The sequence below is a fragment of the Aotus nancymaae genome, unplaced genomic scaffold, assembly GCF_030222135.1.
Source record: "Aotus nancymaae isolate 86718 unplaced genomic scaffold, 86718_ANA_hifiasm-v0.15.2.pri h1tg000028l, whole genome shotgun sequence".
NCBI lineage: Eukaryota > Metazoa > Chordata > Mammalia > Primates > Aotidae > Aotus > Aotus nancymaae.
Window position 1 is genome coordinate 7,887,354 of NW_026988441.1, and position 19,430 is coordinate 7,906,783.

A 19,430-nucleotide genomic window follows, 5' to 3' on the forward strand; every position below is an offset into this window, starting at 1 on the left:
GACATGCACTCTCATCTCTCTGACCCCAGGAAGAGGGCCACCATCGCTCCCTCTCGGCAGCCAACTGAGATCCCCACATGATTTAGCCTCTGACCCTGACGTGATAATTACACTAACAGCAATTCCCAGAACCCCAGCTATTATCCTAAATCATCCCACCCCTCCTGTCTCCTGTACTGTAACAGAGAACACTCTGCTTCTCTCCAGAGACATTTGTCCTCTGCTCCAAGCACACAAAAAACTGGGAAGCCCTTCCCACTGTCTGACCTTCAAAGGTCCTGCTGCTGCTAAGCTGCTTCTCCCTACTCCAACCAAGAACAGAAGGACACCTTAAGGAAGGGGCACAGCCCGGCCAGGACAAGACAGACAAAGGCCATACCCCAGGAAGGTGTTCCCCACACAAACTTGGGAGGGGAGGCATCTCCACAGACAACAGGACAGACACAGCACGAGGCAGCCGGGGCTGTGGTTTATTGCAGATGGACACGGATTCAGGGAGGTGAAGAGGCAGATGCGCTGTGGGTTCTGTGCTCAGCATCCCACAGTGGGACGGGCAGGTGACAGAGGTCAGGATGGGGTCTTCCTGATGGTGGAGGATCCGGCCCGACCACAGAGGAGCTGCAAGAAGCAAGGCCCCGAGCCAGCACCCCCTGGGCCCCCATTCCTCAGGATGACGACTCCGGAGACGCTGGGCGATGTCGTTAGGAAGGATCCCCGGCGCATCCGCGGTGTGGAGCACAGAGCTCTCGAGGACTGGCGATCCAGGTTAGGGGGGAAGGGATGGTTACCCGGGTCCTCGCCCCTCCGCGGCCTCCGGCGTCTCTCTGGGTGTCTGGCGGCTCGGGCGGCGGCCAGGGTTGCTGTAGCGGCGGCGGCGGCGGCTCAGCTGCAGCTGGAGTTGGGGTCGCGGGCCGCCGGGGACTCCCAGGAGGCAGGAGACGGAGGCAGCGGCGGGCGCCGGGGCAGGCGGCGCGCCCGGGCGGTTGGCACACGGAGGGGACGGCGCGCTGGGCTGTGGGCCGGCGGGCGCCGCGGGAGACCGCGTGGGCACCCAGATGAGACCGTAGTACACGGCGAGCAGGACGGCGGCCAGTGAGACGCAGAGGAAGTAGGCGCAGACCGGGGCCAGGCGCAGCCAGCGTCCCCGCGGGCCCTCGCTCAGCCCCGCGCCGCCGGGGCTCTCGCCACCGCCGCCCACGCAGCTGGTGCCCCGCATCCCCGCAGCCCAGTCGGCCCCGCGCCGCGGCCCGCACAGGCCCCACCCCCAGCCCGCAGGACCGCCCCGCGCTCTAAATCGCCCACCTCCGGCCCCACCCCCGCCAGGCATGGTCACGCCCCCGCGCGAGAGGCCGCCTCTGCATCCTTAGGCCCACCCCCTCCAGCCTCCTCCCAACCACCGCCCCGCGGCGACGCTAGCCCCGCCCCCTCCTCGCCCCACCACCTCTATCACCGCCTCCTCCCACTACAACCCTGTCCCCTTCCCGGACTCGGACTTCATCCAGCCCAGGCGTCTAGCCCGCCTCGGAGCCCGCCCCCTCATCCCGCCCAACCCCGCCTGGAGCCCTACCCCGCCCTCCGCCGCAGCCCGGCTCAGTTTTCTCTGCCTGTCGGACCGTCTACTCCAGCGCTCTAGCCCCGCCCGCTCCGACCTCTGGCTCCTACACTGTAGTCAGGAGTCCCCGCTTTCTTCCTCCGCGGGCTCCCACGCGGCACCCTGCCCGCGCCCCCGCCGCATGCCCGTGGTAGGAGCCCCAGATCTGCGCGCTGACCCCGCCCCTGCTCTAACTCCACCTGCCCGGATTTCGGTCCCGCCCAGGCAGCCTAGCCCCGCCCCCCGGGACCCGCCCACCTCCCACACACTCAGCCGCCCTTTCAGGTGTCCTCAGCATTTCACCTCAGGCTCCCAGGTTCCAGCTCCGCCCCTAACGTCAAACGCGCCCCTTCTCCCAGCTCCTCCCCCACCGTCAGCTTCTCCCGGTCCCTAGAGCCATGGGGTCCAGACTAGGCTCTGGGGAAGAGAGAACACAGCCTGGAAATCCAGATAAACCCTTCCTGACGACCCCTCCCCATCAAGGCGGGGAAGCTTCAGTCCCCTCCCAGCAGCGTCTTCAGGAATTCGGGGAGGCCTGCAGGAGGGGGGAGGGAAGACGGATCAGGGAGGTGGAGGAAGACCCCCTTCCTCCCGCCTCTTCCGCCACGGAAAAGCCCGCCAAGCACAGCGACCCAGCCTGCCCCCTCCAGAAACACAGTTCAAGGGTGAGCGGAAGCACTGCGTTTAATAGGACAGGGCTGGCGCCCGAGTAAGTCAAGCCCTTCGGAAGAGTCACCGGCTATCTGCCAGGCCCCAGATACAATCCTGGAGGCGGGAGATTCGGCCTGGGGACTGGCCCGAGCCGCCCAGGGCCTCCATGGGAGGCTAATGCGGAGGAGTCCCAGCCGTCCGGGTGCCGCGACATCCCCTGCTTGGGGGGCCGGCACCGATTACTGCCGATTACTGCCCTGGCCTCGCCCAGCTCGCAGACCCCGGCTCCTCCCCCCTTACATTTAACCCTCTCCTGGCTGGAGTGCGGTAGAAGCAGAGGATAGAGGAGCGAGGCAGTGGGAGGTTAGTGCAGAGCGCAGAGGCCGCGGTCCGGCGGGCGCGGTCAGCGAGCGGCCCCCGGCGGCGGAGGGGCCGCCACCACCTTGCAGAAACGCACCCTCTGGAAGTCGGTGATCTCCGCCGTCTCCTGGCCCTCGGGGCCCGCCTCTGGAGAGAGAAGGGGCTGAGTCAGCGGAGGGGAGCAGTCTCCCCACCTCCCCGCAGGCCCAGGACCCCTCCCTCGTCTAGCCACGCCCCTCACCCCGTTCTAGCCCGGCCACTGCGGGCCTGGCGCTAAGCGGCTTACGGGCCCCGGACTCTTAATCCTGTCAGTGGACCCACGCAGCAGCAAACATCCCCAACAGAACCCTGTTTACAATCGAGGAAACGCGGATGTGGCGAGATCTGCCTCCCAACACGTGGCCTAAACCAGACTGGGCCCCCGCGCCACCCGCCGCTGGAAACTGTCCTCTCCCACCCCCGCCCCATCTCATGACCTTCACCAACCTCCACCAAAACAGTCCTAGAGGAGCCGCCCTCCCCTCTCCTTCCCCATCGCCTGCTATTCTAAACCAGTCCTTCCTCGGCTCTGCCCCCAAATCCTAATCGCACTCTGCGGGGAGGGGAGGCCATCCGAGATTCGAAATCTTATTCCCACGGGGTGCAGGAGAGGGGCTTGGCCTCTTGCTCGCACTCCGTCGGTCCCAAAATTCTGATCGGGTCCGCATCTCTATTCTAATTTGCACCACTAGGTTGCACCTCAAAAACTGATCCCAGCCACAGTTAAATCCAGTTTTCTGCCCTTGCCCATCTGTTTGGCCTTTTCCAGCCAGTTCAATTTCGAAGTCCCGCCTCTAGCTCCTGCCCTAGGACACCAAGCCCCAACCTCCTTCCGTTTTTTTTTTTTTTTTTTTTTTTTTTTTTTGAGACGGAGCCTCGCTCTGTCGCCTAGGTGGGAGTGCAGTGGAGCAATCTCGGCTCACTCCAGCCTCCGCCTCCCAGGTTCAAACGATCCTCCTGCCTCCCAAGTAGCTGTGATTACAGGCGCGCACCACCACCCCCAGCTAAGTTTATTTTAGTAGAGATGGGGTTTCACCATGTTGGCCACACTGGTCTCACACTCCTGAACTCAAGTGATCTGCCCACTCTGGCCTCCCCAAGTGCTGGGATTACAGGCGTGAGCCACCGTGCTGCACTGCAGCCCATTACTCTTAAACCGGTGCTTTCCAAAACTCCTGAGCTAGACCCCAAAATTCTAATCCTTTCCTTGTCCCACCTCCTCGACCTCCACCCACGTACCCAATTCCGATTGGCTTGGCCCATAAAGTCGCCCCTTAGCTCCACCCCCGCATCCCGGCTCCAGCCCCCACATCTCTATCTCAGCTCACCCTTTTCACTTCGCCTCTATGGTCCAATTGCTGCCTACACACATTCCACTGCCCCCAAGCCCTCAGCCCCAGAGAAAGAGGAAGCAGCAGCCTCCACCCCTGCCCCATGCACTCCCCCACCTGGAGCTGCCTCAGACCCCTCCTCTTCAGCCTTCTGGGATCCTGGGAGGCTGGGCCCGCTCTCCAGGGAAGCCGGGGCTGACTGGTCGCCTCCTAGGGAAGGGGAGGCCCAGTCAAGCCCCCTTTCCAACTTGACATCTCCCCACCCCAACAGAGAAGGCCCAGGGGGAGTTGAGGGGAGTTCAAGGACACACCTGGGGGAATGTCATTTGAGGATGTGAATTCTTTATTGGGGAGGGGGCTCGAAAGGCTGGGGCAGGCTCTGGGAATGAGCATTCCAGAGACTGGCACGACAGTACAGAGGGGCATGGGCTGCCCTCCCCAGCCAACAGGGCTGTGGGGCACACTGGGTCCTGGGGCCCAGCCCGAGGGTCCCCACCAGCCACACCCCTCCAGCGCACTCATTCACACACAGGCAGCCAGCTTCATGCATTCCCAAAAGGCCAGGCCTCACCCGGAGAGAGGGCGCCAGCCGGGTGGGTGGTCCGGGGAGAATTCAGCTCCACCTCTTCACCCCAATCGGACACAGGCTGGTGGCCGCTGGGTGGCGAGAAAGGGCTGGAAGGTGTGGCAGGGGCCTGGGGCTCCGGCAGGGGCTCCTCCGGCCTGAAGGGGGCTCCATGGGCCTGCTCACTGCAGGGGCTCCGGGTAGGGCTGGCTGCCACAGGCGCTTCGTGGTCCTGGGCTGGTTCCTCCTCCTCGTCACCTCCTTCTTCCGCCTCAATCTCCTCCTCGTCCTCACTTATGTCCTCCCATTCTTCATCCTCTTCCCCCTCATTCTCCTCATTCTCTTCCCCCTCGTCTTCGGGAGGCTGGTGGGCAGGTGCTGGGGTCTCGGGTGGCTGTGGGGACACAGGCAGGTCAGGGCAAGGCATGGGCCCTGAGCCCCCATCCCAGGCCCAAACCCTGAACCACAGTCTGGCCTCACCTGCATGGGTGTCTCCACAAGGGGAGTGGGCTGTGGAGCCTCGGGGGCTGGAGATGCTGCCCTCTCTTTTGTCTCCCAGCGGTCATCATGGTCACTAGAGGGGACAGAGGGTGGGGAGATGCCTGGGTGGAGAATGGACAGGAGAAAGGGGCTTCCTGACTCCACCCTCCCTACGGAGGAGCTACCCGGAGCACATGGCATGCTGGAGCACTGAGGGAATGGCAGAGGTGTGTCCCCAAGTGTCAGGGACAGACAGAAGGTGGGGCAGGTGGCAGGAGGGAACATGGGTGAGGCAGAAAGGGGACAGATGAGGATAAAACCAAGAGCCAGATCCCAAGCCCCTGAAACCAAGTACCTGTGAGATAGGCAGGGCCAAGACAAAGACAGGGACAGACAGATGTGCCCACACCTTCACAGCAAGCCAAAGGAGAAAGCCCCGCGGACAGCCCTGGGGTGTGCAAGCTGCGGAAGGGGTGCCCCACCTGTAGGCCCAGGGCGCTGACTTGGCCTGGGGCCGGCTGCTCTTTCTCCTCCTGCGGCTGCTAGCCTCGGCTTTGTGCTGGGACAGGAACTCCCCAAAAGTAGGAGGCTTCGGGGGCCGGGCCCAGGCCTGGTCATCTGCAACAGAACACCCAGGCATTGTCAGGAAGGGAGGGTCGTGGCACACACCACCCCCAACTCCCAGACCCTGCCTGACCCCAGCCAAGGGCACCCACTCACCATAGCGGTGGAATGGTTCTCGAGCAGGGACCGGGCCGTCCTTGAACCTGGGGAAAGATAACGGGTGAGCAGGCAGGTGGGGGGACAGGGTAGCAGGAGGAGCAAGTTGACATAAGAGGTCAAGATCAGATATCAGATCAGAGACAGATGGTCAACCGGACAGGGCCAGGCATGGTGGTGCACACTGTAATCCCAGCTACTCGGAGGCTGAGGGAGGACTGCCTGAGCCTGGGAGTTCAAGGCTGCAGTGAGCTGCGATCAAGCCACTGCACTCAAGCCTGGGTGACAGAGCGAGACCCTATCTCCAAAAAAAAAAAAAGGATGGACCAGTTAATGGGCAAGAGGCAAACTTGACATAGTGACAAATAAAAAGATTCAGAATGTGGCCACCAAAACAAAAATTTGGATCATCACAGACCCTTGCCCATGACCTCCAACTCTCTGTCTGACCTTTCCCACCAGTCCTTCTCACCTCTCCAGCCAAGCAGGCTCTTCCCCACACCTAGCTCCTGCCTCAGGGCCTCACCGCCTGCTCCTGGAACGCTCTTCCCACATTTTTCAGTGGCTCACTCCTCACTGCCTTCAGGGCTCTGCTCAGAGGCCTTCCTGAACCCCCAGCCAGAACAGTAGGGCTGGGCACAGTGGCTCATGCCTGTAATCCCAACACTTTGGGAGGCCAAGGTGGGCGAATCACTTGAGGCCAGGAGTTGGAGACCAGCATTGTGGGTAACACCCCCATGGGACCCGAGCAAGAACTATCCAGACCCCAGGCACGACTAGTACCTGAAGAATATCTTACAGTGTCATTGCTCCGCTGTTTCCTTTATATAATCCTTCATATACAATCATGTTAGTTTACAGAATTCATGCTTGAAGTGTAACTTACTGCTTACATATATCTAGCATACTTAGTTCTATATAATCATATAGGTATTGTAGTCGGAGCTGTACCGACATATTTAGTGCTGATTTATATAATCCTTCCATACAACCATATAGTAGTTTATAGTAGGAGGAACGCCTAGAGCAGTCACAGAACAGAAGCAGTACATGGGAAAACAGCCAGACCAGGATGAGAACCAAAGATCCAGGTGGTGGCGTCCCTTCCTGAAAGGGCATACGCTGTATGGCAGGCTTGGAGCAAGTGCCTCTCCTCCTGATAAAGGAGTTGTGGTACTTTGCATCGTTCCTGCGGAAAGTAGGCCTCAGGCCTGAAATCCTGCAAATAACCAAGGGAGAAGAACCCCTCTGGTGTGATCAGTCACAGCAGCTGTACACACTGTCTGTCTTTTCTCGATTCTGTGCTAGCTGATAGAAACCTCCCATAATTATCTTAAAAGAGCACAAGTCTGTAAGCTCCCACAGCATTAAGCTTACAGTATCCTTCTATTAGAAATCCTTTGGGGCCGGGCATGGTGGCTCACGCCTATAATCCCAGCACTTTGGGAGGCCGAGGCGGGTGGATCACAAGGTCAAGAGATCGAGACCATCCTGGTCAACACGGTGAAACCCCGTCTCTACTAAAAATACAAAAAAATTAGCTGGGCATGGTGGTGCATACCCGTAATCCCAGCTACTCAGGAGGCTGAGGCAGGAGAATTGCCTGAACCCAGGAGTCGGAGGTTGCAGTGAGTCGAGATCACGCCATTGCACTCCAGCCTGGGAAACGAGCGAAACTCTGTCTTGAAAAAAGGAAAAAAAAAGAAAGAAAGAAAGAAAGAAAATCCTTTGAAGTCTCCAGCCCCCAGATAAGAAGTGTTGCGCACGACACCTGTTGCACACAGCCCACCTCCTTGCCTCAGTGACCTAATGGGGGTGGACCCCTTTTCTGTACACGACCCTCTACTACTGCGCACGGCATGGCTCCCTACTGCATACGGCCCACCTCTCTGCCCAGGTGACATAATGGGGTGGGCTCCTCGCTTGTGACTCACGTGATTATGTATGCCCTATCATTAAGCCTATAGATGATGACCTCACTTACGACCCTCCCCCCTGCTTGTACCTAATAAATACAGATGCTTCTGGGCATTTGGGGCCTCGCTCATCTCCTCTCATAGGTTACATCCCCCCCACCTCCACCGCCGAGTCCAGCTGCTCTTCACCAGTTCTTCAGTGTCCTGTCTCTTTACTTCTTGGATCCTGCACTTCAGCACAGCATAAGGGACACCCCACGACACTGTGGAGCCTCCACAGCCCTACACAGGATTAAACCCTGTCTCTACTAAAAATAGAAAAATTAGCCAGGCGTGGTGGCAGGCACCTGTAATCTCAGCTACTCGGGAGGCTGAGGCAGGAGAATCACTTGAACCCGAAAGGCAGAAGTTGCAGTGAGCTGAGATCGTGCCACTGCACTCTAGCCTGGATGACAGAGCAAGACTCCATCTCAAAAAATAAAAAAGGTATTATTACACAAAATATCTAAGTCTAAATTTCTACCCCCAGCCCTGGCTGCTTACTCTGCTTCACTATCTTTCCAGACCTGACGTTACACCTCTTCATTACCCACCTTGCCCACTACACTTAGTTCCGCAAAGGCAGAAATGTTTCATTTGCCACTGTTATCACCTAGAACTTTCCATAACATAGGGAGACTCAAATATGTGCTGACGAAAGCAAGGCACCATACATTTGTTTAATTTTTTATAGAGACGGGGTTTCTCCACGTTGGTCAGTCTGGTCTTGAACTCCCGACCTCAGATGATCCACCCAACTCGGCCTCCCAAAGTGCTGGGATTACAGGCGTGAGCCACCACGCCCAGCCGCAATTTTCTTTTTCTTAAAGACAGGGTCTTACTCTGTGGTCCAGGCAGGAGTGCAGCGGCATGATAACAGCTCACTGCAGACCCCCTGGGTTAGGCAATCCTCCAGCCTCGGCCTCCCAAAGTGCTGGGATTACAGGTGAGTCACTACACCCAGCCATGAATGAAAACCTTCCACACAGGAAAGAATGGGGGATGACGTAAAACCTAATGGTGCTGATCTTTCAAGACTGCCATTTATCGGCTCTTCCAGAACCTTCTCCTTCTCAGCTATGGAAGTTAGTCCTCATGTGGATGATGCGGTGAGGCCTTTAAGTCTGACTGAATTCGAGGACACAGTGAAACTTGAGGGTAACGATGCCACTGGGATAAGAAGGTGGTGGTGAGGCATGGAGAGACGTTCAGGAATGTGGGTTGGTGGGGACGGGTCAGAGGTGGGTGGGAGGATGCAAAGGTCTAATCGCTGTTCAGCAGCCTTCAGAGCGCCAGCGCCACCGCCACCACCAGCAGTCCTATCCACTGGAGTGAGCGGAGCTTATTTCCCCGCCCCAGGGAGGCGGGGCATGCTGGTGAACGGGACTGGGAAGTGTGCCCGCTTGTGCATCTGCCCTGTCAGGACAAGCGCTCCCCAGGCAGCTGCTACCCTCAGCCTGGACAGCAGAATGACCACCCTGGAGCAGAGTGAGTTCGCCCTGCCACAAGGAGCCAAGTCCCATGGGACTCACAGCTTAGCATCCGGCCTGGATCAGCTGAGCGCAGCTCACCTGTGAACACATAAGAAACGCTCTCATCCCAACTACTCGGGAGGCTGAGGCAGGAGAAACGCTTGAACCCAGGAGGTGGAGGTTGCATGAGCCGAGATCCTGCCACTGCATTCCAGCCTGAGTGACAGAGCAAGGCTCCCGTCTCCAAAAAAAAAAAAACCCAGAAATGCTCTTACGTGCCACTGAGATCTGAGGTGACCCACAGCATCTCAAAATACGGCAGCCACTCACTCATACACAGCAAGAGAAACCAGAGAGAAGCACAGGACTTAAAAGTCAGGGCCAAGGTCAGGGAGCTATGCGGGGAGGAGAGCAGGGAGCGAGGAGGAGAGTGGGGAGGGAAGGGGAGGGGAGCGGGGAGGGGAACGGGGAGGGAGCGGGGAGGGAGGGGGAGGGAGGGGGAGGGAGGGGGAAGGAGCGGGGAGGGAGCAGGGAGACGAACGAAGAAGGAGCGGGGAGGAGAGCGGGAAAGGGAACAGGGAGGGGAGCGGGGAGGGGACTCACATCCCATCGGTCTTCTCGGCGTCCCACTCGCGCCGCCACTGGCCAGTGGGCTTGCGGTGTCTCTGCAGCCGCTCCTGGTCAATCTTCTCCCTCTCCTGCTTCCAGCGCAGGTACTCTGACCGCTCCCGGCCCGTCATGGACAGTGTCATATCTCCAGTACTGCCCAGGCCAGCTCGGCGGCCCTGCTCCCCAGTGGACAGGTGGTCAGGGCACTGTCCCACATCCCACCCCATCCCTAAACCCCAAGGCACATCCACTTGCTCAGGGTCACACAGGGAAGCGGTGACAAGGCAGAGATCACAACTAAGTCGGCTCAGATGGCACCTCCTCACCTCCTCAGAGAGGCCCTCCCAGATCTCCTAAGTAGCATCCTTCTGTCCCCTTAGCTGCTGGATTTTTCTCCAGAACACTTGGCAGGACCTCTTACTATGTTTTCATTTACTCAGCTCAGGGGCTGTGCCTCAAAACTCTAATCCCCAGCTCCTAAACAGTGCCTATCCAAAAAAAAAAAAAGGCCAGGCGCGGTGGCTCACGCCTGTAATCCCAGCACTTTGGGAGGCTGAGGCAAGTGGATCACGAAGTCAGGAGATCGAGACCAGCCTGGCCAACATGGTGAAACCCCGTGTCTACTAAAAATACAAAAATTAGCTGGGTGTGGTGGCACCCGCCTATAATCCCAGCTACTGAGGAGGCTGAGACAGAAGAATTGCTTGAACTCGGGAAGTGGAGGTTGCAATGAGCTGAGATCGCACCACTGCACTGCAGCCCAGGTGACAGAGCAAGACTCTGTCTCCAAAAAAAAAAAAAAAAAAGTGCATGGCACATAGTAGGTGCCCAGTAAACAATACTACTGTTAGTAACAAGAAAACACTCAAACATACCACAAAGCTGTAACAACTACAACTAGAGCTGTGTGGTACTGGGAGGAGAACCAACAGACGGACAACTTAGAAGAACCAAGCGCAAGGACAGTGCCCCTCCCTCCTCTCGCAGGCCAGGTCCCCACTCCTCACACAGCACCTGCCACCTGGTAGGTGCCTCACAAATGCTAGTGTCATCAACAATGAGGAATGACTTGCCTCAGCAGGAAACAAAACATACAATAAATATTTAATAATTAAAATCCTGGCCAGGCTCAGTGCCTCACGCCTGTAATCCCAGCATTTTGAGAGGCCAAGGCAGGTGGATCACTTGATGTCAGGAGTTCGAGACCAGCCTGGCCAACGTGGTGAAACACTGTCTCTACTAAAAATACAAAAAAAATTAGCCAGATGTGGTGGTGCTCACCTGTAATCCCAGCTACTTGGGAGGCTGAGGCAGGAGAATTGCTTGAACCCAGAAGGTGAAGGTTGCAGTGAGCCAAGATGGTGCCACTGCATTCCAGCCTGGGTGACAGAGCAAGACCCCACCTCAAAAAAAAAAAAAAAAAAACATTGTGTGTGCTATGGCACAAATAAGGAGAGGCCCCACAGCCCTCATCTGTCTGGTTCCCAACACGCACAGTCCGCATCAGAGCCCTGGGGTGTCCCAGCCGCCATCACGCACCTGCCGCTCATGCTCGAGGCCACAGCGCACCCGCTCGAAGTCGGAGCCCCCCCAGTTGCGCCCATGCCGGCGGCTGTCCTCCCGGCGGTCTCGCTCAGACTCCTCCAGGGGCCCGCTGCGTCGCCGGGGGTCATCCAGGAAGTTCCGCACAGGGTTGGGCTCGAGCACCCCTTCCTGCAGGCACAGGAGCAAGGGGTTGGCACGGGCTCCGCGGCCCGGGCTCAGCCCGCCACGGGAACACTCACACCACTGACCCGCTGGTTACGCTCGTACTCCGCGATCTTCTCCATCTCCTCGTTCATCTTCTCAATGTTCTGCCTGCGCCGCTCCTCCCACTCCTGGGGGGATAAGGACAGAGACACCCCGCTTCAGGGAGAACTATTAAGCCAAAGGTGCAGGAAGGGGCCACCCCACAGGCCTGAGGCGGCTCTCCTTGGACTGGCCTACTGGCCAGGCAGGTCCTTGGTGGGCATTTGCTCTCAGCGTCTCTGGGTCAGAAGTGAACTGATGTGGCTGGCTCACCCGGCCTAGACCATGTGAACAACTATACACTGCACTCACTTTTCTACTGGGGGGGTCTGGAATTTCAGTCACACTAGACAGAGGGGGCCTGCATTCAAAACCAGCTTGCAGGCTGACGTGGTGGCTCACACCTCTAATCTGAGCACTTTGAGAGGCTAAGGCAGGAGGACTGCTTAAGCCCAGGAGTTGGAGGACTGCTTAAGCCCAGGAGTTCGAGGCCAGACTAGGCAACATAGCAAGACCCTGTCTCTACAAAAAATTCTAAAGTTAGCCAGGTGTGGTGGCACACATCTGCAGTCCCACCTACTCAGGAGACTGAGGCTGGAGGATGCCCTGAGACCAGGTGGTCAAGGCTGCAGTGAGCTATGACTGTGCCACTGCACTCTTGCCTGGGCGACAGAGCAAGACCTTGTCTCTATAAAATAAATAGGCCAGGCTCGGTGGCTCACACCTGTAAATCCCAGCACTTTTGGAAGCTGAGGCGGGTGGATCACATGAAGTCGAGAGTTCGAGACCAGCCTGATCAACATGGAGAAACCCCGTTTCTACTAAAAATACAAAATCAGCTGGGTGTGGCGGCGCATGCCCACACATAATCCCAGCTACGTGGGAGGCTGAGGCAGGAGAATCACTTGAACCTGGGAGGCAGAAGATGTGATATGCCAAGATCGCAACATTGCACTCCCGCCTAAGCAAAAGATCGAAACTCCATCTCAAAAAAAAAAAATACAAAAATTAGCTGGGTGTGGTGGGACACACTTGTAGTCCCAGCTACTCGGGAGGCTGAGGCAGGTGGATCACTTGAAACCAGGGGGCAGAGGTTGCAGTGAGCCAACATTGTGCCACTGCACTCCAGCCTGGCAACAAAATGAGACTCTGTCTCAAAAAAGGAAAAAAAAAAAAAAAAAAGCAAGAATCTGTCCCTGAGTGACATCACGGAGCAGGGCCTCACCCAATGAATGAACCGCCTCCCTGCAGGGCTCAGCATATAAGAGAGAAATAGCCAGGCGCAGTAGCTCATGCCTGTAATCCCAGCACTTTGGGAGGCTGAGGCAGGTGGATCGTGAGGTCAGGAGTTCAAGACCAGCCTGGCCAAGATGGTGAAACCCCATCTCTACTAAAAATATAAAAATTAAGGCCGGGCGCGGTGGCTCAAGCCTGTAATCCCAGCACTTTGGGAGGCCGAGGCGGGTGGATCACGAGGTCAAGAGATCGAGACCGTCCTGGTCAACATTGTGAAACCCCGTCTCTACTAATACAAAAAAAATTAGCTGGGCACGGTGGCGCGTGCCTGTAATCCCAGCTACTCAGGAGGCTGAGGCAGGAGAATTGCCTGAACCCAGGAGGGGGAGGTTGCGGTGAGCCGAGATCGCGCCATTGCACTCCAGCCTGGGTAACAAGAGCAAGACTCCGTCTCAAAAAAAAAAAAAAAAAAAAAAATATAAAAATTAGCCAGGCATGGTGGTGGGAGCCTGTAATCCCAGCTGCTCAGGAGGCTGAGGCAGAGAATTGCTTGAACCTGGGGGGTGGAGATTGCAGTGAGCCGAAATTGCGCCACTGCACTCCAGCCTGGTTGACAGAGTGAGACTCTGTCTCAAAAAAAAAAAAAAAGAGAGAGAGAGAAACTCCTACTCTACTTAGGCTGTGGGATTTTGAAGTCTTTTTGTGATAGCAGCTTGGCATGCCCAATTTAAGTCTAATTCTTTTTTTTTTTTTTTTTTGAGAAGGAGTCTCACTCTGTCCCCCAGGCTGGAGTGCAGTGGCACAATCTCAGCTGTGACCTCCACCTCCCAGGTTCAAGTGATCCTCCTGCCTCAGCCTCCTAAGTAGCTGGGATTACACGTGCCCACCACCACACCCAGCTAATTTTTGTATTTTCTTATTCCCCTGTAAGTGCTAGAACCAGAAGCTCACAGGGGAGAGCAGCTGCCCAAGGACAGGTGGCTCACAGGACCAGGTTCCACCCATGTCCATGGTGGGCGGTAAGCCACTCAGCTGACAGCCTGCCACCCTGCTGAGCTGAACGTCAGGGGTAAGTGAGGGAGTTACAGTAATATATCATTGCTCCCACTGGGCGAGGTAGCTCACACCTGCAATTCCAGCACTTTAGGAGGCTGAGGCAGGCGGATCACTTGAGGTCAGGAGTTCAAGACCAGCCTAGCTAACATGGGGAAACCCCGTCTCTACTAAAAATGCAAAACTTAGTCAAGCATGGTGGTGGGTGCCTGTAATTCCAGCTACTCAGGAGGCTGAGGAAGGAGAATCACTTGAACCCGGGAGGCAGAGATGCAGTGAGCCAAGATCACACCACTAAGTACTTCAGCCTGAGTAACAGAGCCAAGACTCAGTCTCAAAAAAATTAAAGAAAAAAAAAAGATCACTGCTCCCACAAAGCCAGGAACTAAGACAAACATACAGAAACAAAATGCCACATAAAGCCTGTGTCACAAGCATAGCAGACAGAGAGGGCCCACCAGACAGACAGACAGTGCCAGAAAGGGAGGAGAGACAGGGACAGGATAAGCAGGCAAGCGTGCAGCAAAGAGCGAGAAAAAGGGAGACAGAGAGAGGGGCGGGGGGACATGCAGCACTAGAAGAGATGGGAGAGAAGGAAGGCGAGGAGGAATGAGAAGAGGGGGAGCAGGAGGAGGAGAGAAAGCGACAAGGAGAGGACACGCGAGCTCTGGGCGGGAGGAGAGAGGGAAGCAACAGGAGGAACTAGGAGACCAGGAGCAAAGGAGGAGGTAGAGGAAGAGCGCAACAGAGCCAGATGCAGAGGCTCAGAGAGAGATGCCACAAGCCGGACCCGCAGGACAGCTGTGCACCTGGGAGTAGGAACAGACAACCGAGAACCTCGGCCAGGGCTCCAGGCGCTGCCCAGACCCTACCTTGGATTTACGGTCAGAAGCGGAGGTGTCTCCAGAGAGGTGAGGGGAACCGCGGCCCCGTCCCCTCCGGCCACGGCCCCTGGCTCCTCCTCGAGGCTGCTCCCCAGGACTGCCCTCCCAGCTGCGGGATGCCTGGCCCATGCTGGTGCGGCCTCCCTGCTGTGGAGGAGTCCGGCCTCCCTTGCTGGCCCCTGGGGGCCGAGGGGTCCCAGGAGACCTCCGGGAAGGACCCAGGTTCTTCTCCTGGAAGAGGGAAGATGAGGAAAGTACAGTCACTGGGCAGGAGGCATGTGGCCAGGATGGGGGCCACCCACTGGTGCAGGACAGCTGGGGACTCCTGGGTCCCAGCCCTCAACCCTCTGCCCCTCCCCATCCTCAGGGTCCCTCACCCCTCGATGAGCTCACCGCCTCCAATGCCATGTTCTCTTTCTCCACTGAGCGGCCCTTCCGGGGAGCTGTGACCGCGACTCCCTCAAGTTCAGCTTTTTTACGGTCTTCCTCAATCTCCTAGGAGCAGACACCAGGGGTAGGGAAGCGTCAGCTGCCTTGTCCGCCAGACGGACTCCCACAGACCCCTGAACGCCTCCTAAGTCTGGCCCCAGCCCAGGCCTCTCTCCTGGGCTCTGGACGAGAAAATGCTGACGTCCCTCGAGCCCCATCACGCTGCCGCCCGGCTCAGATCGCTCCTGTGGCGCCCATCTCTGACTAACAGCCTTCTCCAAAGCCTGTGGGACCCGTGGGGTCTGGCCTTGGTACCTTCCCTACCTCGTCTCTCCCCCACTTCCCCTCAATCACTCCGGCTTCCCTGCTGTTCCTAGAACATACCAGACTCAGACCTGCCTCGGAGGCTTTGCACCAGCGGATCCCTCGGCCAGGAACACTCTTTTCCCAGAGATCCTCCCACCCCTCACCTCCTGCAGGTCTCCACTCCAATGCTGCCTTCTCTGAGGCCTTCCCTAGAGCCCCACGGAAACCAGCTCCCCTGCCACCCTCTCTGTTCTCATCCCATTCACACCCAGCACGGTGTACATCTTGCTCACTGTCTGCTTCTTCCATTACGGCAGAATCTGCCTGGGGTCAGGGATGTCTGTCTGCTTTCAGTGATGTATGTCACTGACATGTATCCCAAGCCTAGAACACTGCCTGGCCCACAAGGGAAACTCAACATGCCTTTTTTAAAAATGAATGTATACATGAAGAGTGAATAAATGAAACCCATGCCTCTTCCCAGATCCCATCTCAGGGACAGCCACGCCACCTACTCAGGGCCTTGTCCTAAATGCGCCCTCGTCCTCTAGCTGCCCGCAACAGCCCATCAGTAACTAAGTCCCTCTCAACAGCCCTGCCCTGAGCCAGGCACCTCCTCTCCCACTAGGGTTCCAGCCCCAGCTTCCTCCTTGATCTCTGGGCTCCAGTATCACCTCCTCCCACCTACCACCATACAGCACCCAGAGGCGTCTTCCTAAAGAGCTATTCTGACGGGTCCCACCCCTGCTCAAGGCCCTCCCTGGCTCCCCAGTGACCTCAGGATAAAGTCCAAACTCAGCCTGGTGGCATTCAGGGTCCCGCACACCTGGCCCCTGCTGTCCTGCCCAGGTCAATTCTCTCCTTAAACAACCCTCCAACTTGAAGCTCCAAGCTCTCTCCTGCTTCCAACACTTGCATAAACTGTTCTTTCTGCCTGAAACATGTTCCCCTCTCCTTTTCAACTGGCTATTATCTACTCACCACTCAAGCCTCAGCGTCCACTCCTCCAGGAAGCCCTCCCTGATATCCCCAAGGCTGGGTCAGGAGCCTCCTCTGGACTCTAACAGACCCCTGAATTTCCTGATTCCAGACTTCTCCGCTGTGGGACATCCCTGACTGAGTATAGGACTGTCTCCCTGACTAGATGGTGGGCCCTTGAGGGGCAGGCCTGGGTCTGCCTCAGTCATGGCTATATCCCCAGCACCCCTCATCACAGCGGCGGGTACAGTAAAGATCTTGGGGAATATCTGTGAACAAATGCATGAATGAATGAATAATGGAATGAAGGAAGGGATGTTAGGCTAAGGCCTTTGGCTTTTATCCTGACAGTGATGGGGAGCCATGAAAAGGTTTTAAGGAAGGGAGAGGTGAGAAAAACTCACTGCAGGGAAGAGAGGGGATGGGGTCTCCCAGGGCGGGGCTAGGGCACCTGGTAGCGCCGGATGAGGGCCTCATTCTTCCGCCGAAGAGCCTCGATCCTCTTGTCCAACTCAGCATCCTTCTCCTCCTTTGATTTCAAATCGAGTGCGGCTGCCTGAGATGGGGAGACAGTTGAGGGAGGAAAGGAAAAACCTCCATCCACACCAGGGACATTCCTTCAGGGTCTGAGAGTCTGCCCCCTGGAGCCCATCCTCCCAAGCCCCCTTCCCCAAAGTGCAGCACCCAGAGGCGTGCTACAGACCCCACTTTCAGTCTCACCATTTGGCTGGCTGGGTAGGCCCAAGGTCACAGCAAACCTCTCCTGCAGAATCTGGATGCAGCACTGAGGGTTCCTGGGTGCAGAGGGAAAAGAAGGGCTAAGGCCAATCGCCCCCCAATCTACTTCATCCTCACAGGCACACACAAAATCCTCTGTACTCCAAGAGAATTCTAGTCTTAACTCTCCCTCCCTTCTTCAACTGCTAGCTCCCCTCCTCTCTAAAGAAATTTAGACTCAGCTCTTTCATGATCTTTGTGGACTCACCCAGTTCCCATGTAAACGATCTAGTCAAACCCACCTTGGGGATGCTCTGGCCCCCACCCACTGCTTAAGTATCCAACACTGCTCTCCTCCAAACGCAGATTCTAGCCCAGCCTCCACACCCTGCAGTATGAGTGTTAGCCCGAATTCCTTAACTCAAGAAGAGTTCCAATTACAACTCCTTAAACCAGCCTGCACAAGAAAGTTCCAGACCCAAGTCGGGCGCGGTGGCTCACGCCTGTAATCCTAGCACTTTGGGAGGCTGAGGTGGGTGGATCACCTGAGGTCAGGAGTTCAAGACCAGCCTGGCCATCATGGTCAAACCCCATCTTTAGAAAAAAGAAAGAAAGTTCCAGATCCACCTCCCCGTGCTCATCCTGGTGCCTCTCATAACCAGGCAAACATTCTTGCTCCACCACATAAGGTTCAGAAACATTCCCAATCCCATGCTCCAAAGAAAGTCTGAACTCCACTCTTACTGGCCGCCCAAGCTCTCAGAGAACATACCAAGCCCGCGCCTTCCCAGGGGACGTCCTAGGCCCGTCTCCGGCACCCTAAGGAAGGGCGACAGCCTCCCGCCTCTCCCAAAAGTATTCTGCACTGAGGCCCAGAACTCACTGGCGAGGCTTCCTGGAACTGACATTTTGCCCCAGCGAATACTCCACCAGTAACAATGTCAAAACTTCCGCGGCCCGCCCCAGATTCTCTGCGCAAATCTCCAGCCTCAATCCTCCTGGGAATGCCAGGGCCACGCCCCCGACATCCTAGAAACCGCTTTGGCCCCGCCCCCGGCTTGGGGGATAAACTTTCTGGCCCCGCCTTTCCCGCCAGACATCCGGCCCGCCCCCACCCATGGACCATTAATCTGGCCCGGCTCCCGACTTTCCCAGCCACCCTCTTTCCCCACCTCCTGGCTCCCGGACAAGAGCCTAGACCCGACCCGCCCTCTCATTATTATTCCAGCCCCGCCCCCGGCCGGCCCAGTCCACCCTCTGGCCCCGCCTCCAATTGGCCTGGCCAACTTTCTGGACACACCCCCTGACTTCCTCCCACGCCTTGTTGCGTCAGTATCCGGCCCCGCCCCTGGCTTCCCCAGTGGCTCAGCTCCCCGCTTCCCCGCCAAAGCTCTGGCCGCGCCCCCGGCTCAGGCAAAACTTTCTGGCTCCACCCCCAGCATTCCCAGCAAGCATCCTGGCCCCGCCCCCTGGCTCTCCACTACCTTTTGGCCCCACCCCCCCTGGCGTCAGGCTCTGGATCCGCCCCCGACGTCCCGGCCAACAATCCGGACCCAGTCCCAGCTCAGGCAAAACTTTCTAGCCCAGCCCACAGCGCTTCCGCTCCGCGTCCCGGCCCCGCCCCACAGTTGTCCGAGCAACACTTTGGCCCCGCCCACAGCCCAGACACAACTTTTCGGCCCCGCCCCCATCGGCCAGCCCAGGCTCTGGCCCCGCCCCGCCCCTGGCCCGCCCCGGCCCTGCCCACCCCCGCAACCGCCCGCCCCGCCAGCGCCCCTCCAGCTTCCGAAGTGGGCGTCTTGTCCCCGCCCCCCGCAGAGTACTCCGACCCCGCCCCCGCCGGCGGCTCCTCACCCCGCCCGCTCCAGCTGGCGCTCCCCGCCACGTGGGGCTTCAGGCCCCGCCTTCCTGGGCGCGCTCCCGGCCCCCTCCCCCCGGTCACCTGTCCCGGAGACCCCGCGGCGTCCGCGACTCCGGCTCCGTCGGCCTCTGCGTCCGCAGCTCCCGGGCCGCGCGCGTCACTTCCTGTCCGCACCACGTGAGGAAGGGAAATAAAGAGGGTCACTTCCGGTCCTGTGGGACCGTTTCCGGGAGCCTTAAAGGGGCCGCGCCTCCGCGGTGGAGGCGGGAGCGGGGCCACCTGACTCCCAAGGGTATTCTGGAAGCTCATCTAACCTCCTGCCTGAATTACCAACACCCAGGAAAAGGAGACACCGTCCTCACTCCCTGGCCTCTACCTCTTTGTTCAAGCTGTTTCCGCCTCCAG

The 19,430-nt window shown here is 57.9% G+C and overlaps 2 protein-coding genes across 5 annotated transcripts; both read right to left on the reverse strand.

The window, feature by feature from the left end:
- Positions 1-442: 442 nt before the first annotated feature.
- On the reverse strand, positions 443-1,251 carry INAFM1 (InaF motif containing 1). The gene has a single exon (XM_021668483.2). The coding sequence runs from the start codon at positions 1,214-1,216 to the stop codon at positions 785-787; it is 432 nt and encodes a 143-aa protein (XP_021524158.2). The 5' UTR covers positions 1,217-1,251; the 3' UTR covers positions 443-784.
- Positions 1,252-2,036: 785 nt separating this feature from the next.
- On the reverse strand, positions 2,037-19,178 carry CCDC9 (coiled-coil domain containing 9). Of its 4 annotated transcripts, none has more exons than XM_021668540.2 (15): positions 19,107-19,178; positions 17,168-17,241; positions 16,899-17,003; positions 15,128-15,229; positions 14,723-14,965; positions 11,567-11,650; positions 11,313-11,486; positions 9,768-9,949; positions 5,738-5,784; positions 5,500-5,635; positions 5,018-5,111; positions 4,544-4,931; positions 4,090-4,182; positions 2,700-2,749; positions 2,037-2,126 (listed from the first exon to the last, which is right to left on the reverse strand). In XM_021668540.2, the coding sequence occupies exons 2-15, from the start codon at positions 17,168-17,170 to the stop codon at positions 2,109-2,111; spliced, it is 1,719 nt and encodes a 572-aa protein (XP_021524215.2). In that variant the 5' UTR covers positions 17,171-17,241; positions 19,107-19,178; the 3' UTR covers positions 2,037-2,108. The 4 variants fall into 4 exon arrangements, with proteins under 4 accessions (XP_021524215.2, XP_012302176.2, XP_012302178.2 ...); XM_012446753.3 differs by lacking the exon at positions 19,107-19,178 and adding an exon at positions 18,048-18,238; XM_012446755.3 differs by lacking the exon at positions 19,107-19,178 and adding an exon at positions 17,937-18,016.
- Between the last annotated feature and the right edge of the window lie 252 nt (positions 19,179-19,430).

Coding starts and splice junctions, on each gene's coding strand:
- INAFM1 (XM_021668483.2), bottom strand. CDS start 1,216: ATGCGGGGCACCAGCTGCGTGGGCGGCGGTGGCGAGAGCCCCGGCGGC.
- CCDC9 (XM_021668540.2), bottom strand. Junction 9,950..11,312: donor GCCTCGAGCATGAGCGGCAG/GTGCGTGATGGC, acceptor ACTGGGGAGCAG/GGCCGCCGAGCTGGCCTGGG. Junction 5,785..9,767: donor GCCGAGAAGACCGATGGGAT/GTGAGTCCCCTC, acceptor ATCTTTCCCCAG/GTTCAAGGACGGCCCGGTCC.